This window comes from Poecilia latipinna, unplaced genomic scaffold, assembly GCF_001443285.1.
Source record: "Poecilia latipinna isolate Pla-1442-1.1 unplaced genomic scaffold, P_latipinna-1.0 Scaffold1283, whole genome shotgun sequence".
NCBI lineage: Eukaryota > Metazoa > Chordata > Actinopteri > Cyprinodontiformes > Poeciliidae > Poecilia > Poecilia latipinna.
In genome coordinates this window covers 1-10,900 of record NW_015113899.1, presented here as the reverse complement: position 1 = coordinate 10,900, position 10,900 = coordinate 1, and the positions used below count along the sequence as shown (strand labels likewise).

Sequence of the window (10,900 nt, the reverse complement as noted above, 5' to 3'; positions counted from 1 at the left end):
CACTCACTTTAACTTTTTTATAACCACATTTGAAATCTTAAAAAGGCAAAATACTCAGTCCCCGAAAATATTGTCATATTTAAGGAAGAAATATCTCCACCAGAAACTCTACCCTTCTGCCTTTTTGTACACAGTTGACAAAAATATATAGATATATATATATATTAACAGCAATAACTTACCATTGTTTTTAATTTATCCACTTATTGATTTCTAAGATTAACGTCGCATCTCCCATAGGAAGGAAGCTTTAGTTCGTATTTATACATCAGAAAAATGTTTAAATAAAAAATAAAAACTTTTAAAAGCCCCGGCTCGCTGTGTGGCAGTTTGTCATCAGGGGCAACGAGTCAGAGCAAAAAGTCGAGGCGAGGCTACATGAGATTGTGGTTGAGCTCCTGGCTGTTGCTGCTGCCGCTGTTATTGTTTCCCCCCAGCATGTCTGGCTGCGTGCCTTGCCCTCCGTGAATCCCTGCCATCCCGCTCAGCTGGGACATGATGGAGTTCTGGTCACTGAATTGACTGGGATCCACGGAGCCCCCTGGTGGCTGCTGCTGCTGGGACAAAGCTTGTTGTTGGACCTGCGGCGGCTGGGGCGGAGCCATGCTGGGGTGGTGCTGGGCGAGGTGGCCCGGGTGAGGTGACCCGCTCTGTGTCTGCGGGGAGATGCGGTGAGGCGAGGGCTGCGGCTGGGAGGAGGGCTGCATACGCGGGGATGGGCTGGAGCGTGGTGGCTGCGACTGCGGCCGGGGGGAGGGCTGAGGGGAGCGGACCTGGCTGCCCAGTGAGCCTGCCGGGCCGAGGCCGCCTTGGCCCGGGATGTGGGGGGATTGGGCCATCTGGGGGCTCATGGGGCTGCTGTGCTGGGCGGGCGAGCCGCCCCCCAGGTGTGATGGCTGCAGCAGTCTCTGCTGGAAGTTCTGGTGAACCATGCCTTGGGACAGCGGTGGCACTCCCACTCCACCCTGCTGCTGCCCCGGCCCTGAGGCACCCTGTCCGGGCTGCAGGGGTGGCCCGGAAACCCCCCCACTCAGATCTGGTCCTTGGTGACCACCCATGTTCTGCTGCATCTGTACCTGATGCAGCCTCTGCTGCAGCGCAGCAGCTACTTGTGACATGGGGTACCCTTGCTGAGCTGGCCCCCCCTGTGGTCCTTGTTGCTGCTGATGGACCCCTACAGCGCCCCCTGCAGGCTGTGGCTGAGAGGACGGAGGCATCCCTGCCTGTCCTTGTCCAGGTTGCATGAAGCTCTGCTGCGCTTGCTGCTGTTGCTGGAACGGCCCATGGTTCGCCATTTGTTGCTGCTGTAGTTGCTGCTGTTGCTGTAGCTGCTGCTGTTGCTGTAGCTGCTGTTGCTGCTGCAGCTGCAGCTGTTGTTGCTGCTGCTGTTGCTGTAGCTGTCTCCTCATTAGCAACTCTCTGAACTGAGGATTCATATTTGCCAGGTTGCCTTGTTGTCCAGCTTGCATTGCTCCCTGTTGCTGCTGTTGCAGAGCAGCCATCTGCTGTTGCAACATGGGACGCTGCTGCTGCTGTTGCTGCTGCAGCTGCTGCAGCTGAGCCATGGTGGGCATGTTGCCTCCCCCGGCTCCACCCTGAGCGATATTCATCCCCATCTGGTTAACGTTAACCTGTTGTTGCCCATCCAAGTTGCCAAGCTGGTTGGCTCCAGGTCCCCCTACATTGGGCAAGCCTCCAGCAGAGCCTGGGAACCTTACACCTCCAGGGCCCCCAGCTGGTGGCCCCCCAGGGCCTCCCTGAGAACCTTGGTACCGGGCCGTTCTCTGGCGTATGAAGGCGGCCATCAGAGTTGGGTTGGAGCGCAGGATGTTGAGGACTTGTTGCTGCTGCTGGGGTGAGGTTGGGGAGCGGAGGGTACGCAGAAGCTCCTGTACTGCTCCCTGGGGCAGGTTACCCGTTCCACCTCCTTGTATCAGCCCAGGGGCCCCTGCTGCCCCTTCTGATACACCCAACACCTGCATCAAACCTCGGTTTCCTGCTTGGGTCTGCTGCGGATTCATTGGCGGCGGCTGCTGAGTGATGGCAGCCTGCTGCTGGGGGGGCATAGACCCCATTATAGCTGTCCTTGTTTGTGGGTTCATGGTCGGCCCTCTGGGGCCCCCCCACTGCTGGTTTGTTGGCTGAAGTGGTTGCTGAATTTGAGAGGTCAGCTGGGGTTGTGTGCCAGCTACCATCCCGTGTTGCTGCGATTCCAACATAGTCCTGCCAACCACTCCCTGAGTCTGGGGGGCCATGCCCTGGGCCCCAATGTGGGGCATTACCATCTGTGCTGGGCTGTTCTGGTGGTGGGGGTGCTGGGGGATCATGCCGCCCTGCCCCAAGCCACGAATCTGCGCCTGGGCCTGAGCCATCCGACTCTGGGTCTCTGCTAGTCGTTGGATCTTTAGGGCAGTCTCTACTGCAGCTAGAGGAGGCCCCTGCGGCTGGCTCTGTACAGGCATGGACCCCTGCCCCTGCTGCTGCTGCTGGGGTGGGGTGGCTGGACCCAACCCAGGTTTCCCTAGCGACTGATGGAGAGACGCCGGCCCCGGTGGTCTGGGGTTGTACGGAGGTAAACCTCCAGGGTGCTGCAGTTGCTGCACGTTGGGTGCCTGCTGCTGCTGATTCACCATCTGCTGCTGGGGAGACATCATCATACCTTCTGCCTGGAACTGCTGGTGGTGATGCTGAGGGGTCATCGCACCACCTGGCTGCTGACCCGGAGTGACCATCCCGCCCATCTGAACTCCTTGTGGCTGAGAAAGTGGAGGCATGCTGCCCGGGGTGGGGGTCTGCGGGGTCGGAGGTTGCGTACCAATGGATGTTGGGGTGGCCGGACCGGTTGCTCCGTTGTTGCCACTCGGAGACGGCAGCCCGTTCCCCCCAGGTGGGCCGCCCGGAGGGGCCTGGCCAACCCTCTGCATGCTGGCCATTCTCCTCCTCAGCATCTGGGCTTGCTGCAGCCGGTGCTGTAGCTGCTGCTGCCGCAGCTTGTGCTTGATATTCAGGCAGAATGGCACTGGACACTTGTTCTCCTGACAGTGCTTGGCGTGGTAGCAGCACAATGCAATGAGCTGCTTGCAGATGGGGCAACCGCCGTTGGTTTTCCTCTTGCAGCCTTTCGTGTGTTGGACGACCCGTTTCATCTTCTGGCAGGACGGCAGGGAGCAGTTGGCGTTGCGACACTGGCAAGCGTGGACCAGGGACTGGATGCAACGCTGGATGCTGAGGCGGCGCGAGTCTCCTGGGCTCTGGGTGGTGGCAGCGGCCTGGTTGCTGCTCTCATCGTCCAAGCCCAGGCCTAGCTTCTCCATCTTGTGCTCATGGCTCTTAGTGTTGTAGCAGGTGATGCACAGGTCGTAATCCTGTAGCAAACGCCACAGACAGAACAATTAAGATGAAAGTTGCAGAATGGGAAAGTTGGGATTTATTGACATTTTTTCATGGAGATTATTTAATACGTTCCCAGACTCGCATATAAAAAGTAAAGAATAGGTTACATTTAAACTATGGGGTAAGAGATAAAGTCTGGAAACAGAAATCTATGTCCACACTTGTCCCGTATACCTTCCAACTTCAACACATCCGACCCTCCACCCTGACACTCACCTCACAGACAGTGCAGTGGAAGCGGGTCTCCACATGGTGCTTGCACTCGTTGCACGTGTAAACAAAACGGTCCTGGCTTTGGTTGTGCAACTCCACCAGCATGCACATGGAGCTCCACTTGGCCCTCCTCAATGAGCTGAACTCAAGGTGTTTGTCCCGGGCCAGTGTCAGAAACGCATCCCGACCGTCCATCAGGTCACATGCCATCAGGGGGTCCGGGTCCACGATGGGGGGCAAGGCGTTTGCCATGGGACCCGCGATCAGCCGGATCACAAAGAACACCTGGCAGCAGGAAGAGATGAGGGATGAGTGATTAGCAGTCTTTAAAAAAAACAAGACAAACAAAGGAGTTCACTTAAAGCTGCAGTAATATTTTTTTTCTGTTTTTTTCTGATTTGTCACCATGTTCTAACATTATAATATGAGACAGGTAATCTGAAAAGATTAAGCTCCACCACTCAATTTGTCAATTTCAGTGTTTCCCAACCCTGGTCCTCAAGGCACCAGGGTAGGCACTGGCCTAAATGTTTAAGGTATTTCCTTGCTTCAGCCCAGTTGATTTAAATCGTTGACTGATTAACAGGCATATTAAATCATGGAAACCTAAAACATGTAGGACAGTGTTCCTTCAGGACCAAGGTTGGGAAACACTGGTCAATTTGACTGACAACCAATCAATTCTCAATCAGATTGACAATTTAGCAGCACTGTCAACAAATGCTGCTCCATGTGCCAATAGCAGATAGAAAAACTTACCATTCCAGGAAAATCACTTATCCACATTTATACAAAGGTTATGCCAACTAGTCTTGTGTTTCCTGGCAGGCTATATTGTATTGAACAATGTGTAGCGTAGCAGAGAGCAAGGGTAAAGGGGCTAGCACAAGCATGATTGATGGCGCTTTAAGACCCTAACCCTGGCTCTGATTGATTGTTTTTCTGATGCATTTCTGCAGTTTGCACTGCGCAAGTGCAGAGCTCAAGTTTTTCACAGGTTATTTATATACTTGTTCTGTCACAACATAATACTAATTTTAACAAATATGTAAAACACATTTTGTATAGTTATATACTGCCATGTTAAGATTATTATTAAGTAAAGGTACAGAGAGATATGGGCTGGTGTTCGTGATTGGACGAACACCAGCCCAATCCACAGTGATTCAAATGTTATATTCTATTTTACCTTTGAATAACCAGAAAGTTTTAAAGATATTTTAATGAAGATGCTGTCTTAAATCTGCACACGGTTCAGCTAAAATATTACATTTCATTCTATGTATGCACATTTTGGGTTTTATTGTGTTTGTGCCTCCAGGTCGTTGTTTCGAAATGAGAATTCATTCTTAACTCACCTGGTTAAATAAAGAGTAATAAAAAACAAATCTTTTGGCCCATATTTGTTATTGAACAAATTCAAAATGTTTGTGTTTTAGAGAGATCAGAGTTGGGGTTAGTGTCCACTTACAGAATACAGATGAAGACTGCTTTTTCTATGACGCTATCCAGGCAAACAGCTAACAAAAGATGTAAGTCCATGTTCAATTTATATTTACAGCAACTTCATTCTAATACAGAGGTGTGACACCATCTCTCTTCCTTATATAAATAAGTGATAACTAATTTGCTTTAGGTCTTCTTCTATGCCGCTGGCTGACATAGATGTCAGAATTGGAGCACAAATGCCAGACTGGTCTAATATTTAGCAGTGATCAGCAGGTTAGATGGGCCGCGCTGCGTGTGCCTCCATACCTCTTTGTGTTTCTCCATCGTGGCGTAAAGTTTCTGCGACAGATCGTTGGAAACGTTGGGCATCCCGGGTTTCTTCTTATTCGAGCGACTCAAGCTGCTTTTGTTCTTGCTCGTCTTTTTGTTGTTCTTCTTCTTTGCATTTTTGCTGTCGCTTTTTGCATCCTGCACAAAGGAGAGAAAAAAAGAAGAAAACCCCTGATTGTTTCATCGATGCATTCTGGAACCAGTTCATGACTCCTCTTCCCAGAAACAATCTAAATCAAAGAGCAGAGAGAGGGAAGAGACTCAGCCTTACATCAATGCTCTCATTAGAAGTACTGCTCTCCTCCTTCTTCCTCTCCTCCTCCTCCTGCTCCAGCTCCTTGATACTCTCCTCCAACACATTGGGCCAAAAGTCGCCCTCAAAATAAGGCAGTTCCTTGGCACTGGTTAAACGATCCTCCGTCGCCTGTTTGAAAATATCCTTTGATGCAAGAAACAAAGAAAAGTTAATGTTCTGCAAAACTGATTTTAATCTGACGTCCTAAACATTTTCCGGTAAAACTTAGAGGAAAAGGAAATATAGAAACTAAAACAGGTTTCAGTGGTATGTACCTTGTAGTCGTGTACTATCCGCTCCGCTACGGCTTTGTCGAGCATCTTCTTGTACCACTCTTGCAGTCGCTTGGGCTTTGGGATCTTCTGATCCAGAGGATGGCAGTGGAAGATGTAGTCGTCGCCCTCACTAGGCGGGCAAGCCCAGATGTGACCGGTGGTGTAACTGGCCAAAAGAGAAACCCAAAACGGGTCAAAACCAGTGGCTCCTTACTCAATTCAAGATTCCACACTGTGACACACTTAAATCTTTAGATTTGAGACCAGTTCAGATATTGGAGGGGAAAAAAACAAAAGATTCTGATTGGATCAAAATCTATTGATACTGAATTAGGAAATCTGGACTGGATAATCATATTAGGTAAAACTGGTCTTTTGGGGTTTAGAGGCAAAAAGAGTTTAAAAAGTCAAGGCTGTTGATTTTTTTAATGAGCAGGTGTTTATCTGTGTGTTTTACACCAATAAACTCACAAACCTAAACAATCAATGAAACCGAAATGTAGAATTTTTTTTATCTTTCAGATTGGAAAGAAATTACAAAAAGTGATCAACTTACTTTGCGTGTGTATCAACAAAGTTTGTGTTCAAAGAAAAGGACATCCAAGAACTCATAAATAAGTTCTACTTTGCGGCACTCACCCTAACTTCTTGACATACTCCAAGTAGCTGATGAGGATTTCATGGTAAACTGCTGTTCTTAGGCAGCGAGGCCGAAAGAAGTGAACACTGTCCAGGTAGGATATGTAGACTCTCCTGGAAGGAAACCATGATGCCGACTTGATTCAAACTGATTCATCTGATTTTAAGTCGGGTTAAAATCACAATAGGTGGAAAAGGTGCGGTAAGGTGGATTTCTGTACCTCTGGTTGGGCTGAGGGCAGTCAGAGCCGTACTCCTGAACATGCATACCAAAGAAGCAGACGTCCACACCGTCGATGTCCTCAAAGGCAAAAAGAGCTTTGGTCCTGTAAGGGAACGACTCGGACATCTCTCCACTGTCCACAAACCTGAGAGCAGAAACATCAGGAAGTTATGACTGTGACGCATAAACCAACACCTTCTGAGGTAGAAAAGCATCGAAAGAGGAACAAATATTGAGCAACATCCATGCTTTTGCATTTAAGGCGACACCTTTTAGTTTAAAAACGTTCAAGGAATCTGAAGGTTAACTCCTTCGTTTTAGCAATCGCTGTAAAACCACCTACTTATAGATGTTCACAAGTCTTTTAGTTTTTTTTTGTTTGTTTTTTTTTTTACCTGGACTTCATTCCTGGTTTGACTTCCACCACTTTATCAGAGACGTGGACGACCCGGATGAAGACCTCTCCGGATTCAGGATGGGCCTGGCGCTTCAGGAAGTCGTTGACTCTTGACTCCAGGAAGGTTCCCAGCTTCGTCTGGGGCAACCCTGTAGGACAAACAGCAGAGAACGGTAAAGAGAAGAGCCATCACTTCTAACTACGATGACACAAAAAGACAATTCTCCTCTCATTCATCATGTGTATATAGACCGTTACCTAATATGCATCACCAGTTGGCTGGAAGGTAAGAACGTAAGAGAAAAACTGGAATCTGGAGTCAATCTATTATTATTGTTACAGCCTATAGGCAACACTCAGGGTCCCACCACATTTTTCATGTCAAAACTTCATGTTTTCCCACTCAAATTTACTGCCTTGCTCCCTTTTAGTCATAATTTAAATAAGCTTGTTACAAATTTATGGAGATATTTTTATAATGATCCAGCTTCAAACATGGAATTTGGAAATCTGGAGCGGGAAATGGAAGGTCACACAGACAAAAAAGAGGGATGAATGAAGAGATGGTGAATGGACAGATGGATTGAAAGATGATTGATAACCATCATCGGGATTGAAAAAGATGACTTCAGAACGAACAAATGGATGGATGGACAGAGGGACCAATGGGCAAAAGGAAGAATTAGTCGATGAGCTACAAGACAAAATGTTGCAAGAACGAAGGGATGGATGATGGACAAAACGATGGACGAATGGACCTTCAGACAATTAGATATGGAATCAAGTTTGGAAATATAAATATTATTTATATTCTTTCAGCTATTCAGACTTTGAAGATACTTAAATTCCATTCCAAAATCTTCTTTTCAAAGATGTAAAAGAACTCTGTACTTAATAATAAAGTCTAATTCCTAATTAAATGAACTTAATGCGCTGTTTGCTAACTACGACTAATTGGAATATATGTATGTATGATTGAATTGAAATTATTTGTTGTAAAGTCCCACAGGACGTCATTTCTTGTTAATTGGTTTGTGTATAAATGAACTGAATTGAACTGAGTTCACTTCTGCCTCACCATAAATTTGTACAGAGAGTTGGTTCACCATGAACACATCACAACAGGAGCAACATCATCAGGCATTACTCACTTTTGGCAGAATATTTGTTCTCTTTCCTCGTCTTGTTTGTCTTCTTTAAACAGCCATCACAAACAAAACTATGAAGCACAAAGCAAAAAAAAACAAAAAAAAAACAGGTCAGGTAAAAATCAATAAATGAAGCAATTTGTAAACGAATTAGCTATTCCATAAGAAAACTATGTTGCTTACCCTGCTGGCCAGATTGTTTCATTGTGCAAAACGCAGATCTGATGCATCCTGCGTCCACAGTCCATACATTCAACTAGCCTGGACAGAGAGACAGACATGTTAGGTTCAGGTTGCCATAGCGGCGTGGCGTCTAATGGCTCTAGACTTACAGCTCAGGGTCCAGTGTGTCGTTTTTCTTTTTCTCAAACTGATCCTTGTTTATAGACCTGAAATGAGAGCAGTACGACAGGTTGAAACCTCAGCTATGGAGTCGGAAACGATTAAGACACAGCAGAGATGCTCCGGAATGTTAACAAGAAAAACAGAAATACTCACGTTTGTGGCTGGGTGGGGTCATCGCCCAGGGAAACGGTCTCTCCCTGGATCTCGTTGAAGCACTTCTCGCAGTAGTGGTACCTGTCAGCAACAAGCCCAAATTTTGGTGAACTACACCATTCCCCCACAGCACAGTCAACCACAGACAGCGCATAGGAGGGGGCAGGGGTGGGGGGGCGGCCACCGAACAAGGCGGGGAGGAGGACAGCAGGACGGCGGGGGAGTCGTCGTCAACATAGCCAGGCATGATTTCAATGGTGAGGAGAGACAGGTAAGGGAAGGGAGTGGGGAGAGGACAAGCCAGTGTTGATGTCACAGTGAGTGGGAGAGAGGACAGGAGAACGAGACAGAACAGGACGAGACGAACACCAAGGACAGCAGAGAGGCGAGGCAAAGCACAGATTAGCAATTTGGACATGAGAGGATGAGCAATAGGCAGCATCGCAGCTAACGAAGCAGGAGCAGAGTTAACAGCCGCTGTACGAGGGGAGGGGACATGTAGATTACACAGAACAACAGGGAAGCCCAGGAGACGGCTCAGCTCTTCATTCAAGCAGCTCATTTTAAAGTCGGTCCTTTTACAGTGAACTGGTTTACTTTGGTTAGCAAAGGTCAGAGGTGAAGGATGAAAGTGAAGGTAGATGCCAAGATGTTCAAATAATAGCTTTAAACTGCATCATTTCCTCTCTCGACTGGCAAAGAACACTTCAAAACTCAAAAATCCAATCTTTTAGTGTTCACTGAAAGTACCAATTAATTGCTACCAGATTGTGTCAACAACAATCTTCAGTGGGGATGTCGTTACTGAAGGAGAGCTCAAAGTTGGCTAGTTTCTGTTGGAATGATGTTAGAAGAAATAGAGATGTTATTTAAACTGAAGAGTTTGTTTTGCGACATGCTTTTGCCACAAAAGGGAGCAGGAGTTTCAGCTGGTAACAGGAAGGCTGAACAGAATACAGCAAAATTCCATTTTATTTTCTTTAACCTACAAATTCTGCCAATACTGTCAAATCTACCAAATTTATTTATTTTTTTTTTTTAAATTTCAAAGTAAGAGGAAAGATTTACATTTGAAAACAAACTCAGATCACTGTTGTAGTGATGCTAGCCAAGCTATCTGCATTAAACTGCAGACATTGCATAAAGTTTAAATAGCAGCAGAAAAATTACAAATTTTCTCCACTTTGCTGCTTCAAATTATTAAACAGTAGTTGTGGTTTGGCCTGTTGCAATAAGCAAAAAAAATCAATGCAATAATTTCCATTTGCATGATTTATATTTTTTCTCTCTTTCTAACAAAAATTTAATAAGTCTTCAGTCTGGTGCTTTGGTCTATTTTGTTTACAGACACTGATAATTCATTTTATTTATCGTTTATGTTGTTTTATTTACTTTGTGTATTTAAAATGTCTTCCAGATCCAGTGTCAAATGTTCATTAAAATTTAAAGTTTATTGATCTTTGACAGTGTATTCTTGCATTATTGGGTAACACTTTATTTGAAGGGGGTTGAATAAGACTGTCATGACACTTTCATTAACATGACATAACACCTGTCATGAACATGAATAAGCCTTCATGAATATTTATGACTGTTGTCATAAAGCGTCATTTGGTAAATTATGACACTTTTAATACAAAGTTGACATTATTCAAAATGTCTTTGATATGACAACTTGACGTTAACCAAGAAATCATTACTGTTTAAACTTTACCTTTAATAACATAAAGTTACCTAATACTTTTATAACAAATTTATATCAGTAATGATTTCTTGGTTAATGTCAAGTTGTCATAACAGACATTTTGAATAATGTCAACTTTGTATTAAAAGTGTCATAATTTACTAAATGACACTTTATGACAACAGACATGAATATTCATGAAGGCTCATTCATGTTCATGACAGGTGTTATGTCATGTTTATGACAGTGTTATGTCAGTCTTATTCAACCCCCTTCAAATAAAGTGTTACCCATTATTGTGCCATTACCATTACATTACTTAAAAATGGTCTCATAGCAATAATATTGTATATCCC

At 45.8% G+C, this 10,900-nt stretch overlaps 1 protein-coding gene across 1 annotated transcript; it reads right to left on the bottom strand.

The window, feature by feature from the left end:
- Nucleotides 1–9,075, bottom strand: LOC106961264 (CREB-binding protein-like; the record flags this gene model as incomplete). Its single annotated transcript, XM_015054860.1, has 12 exons — nt 1–3,365; nt 3,610–3,891; nt 5,362–5,523; nt 5,657–5,824; nt 5,956–6,121; nt 6,595–6,708; nt 6,816–6,962; nt 7,213–7,363; nt 8,366–8,433; nt 8,546–8,623; nt 8,695–8,751; nt 8,861–9,075. Coding segments are annotated over 12 exons (4,599 nt in total), but the record flags the coding sequence as incomplete, so codon positions are not given.
- Nucleotides 9,076–10,900: the final 1,825 nt, after the last annotated feature.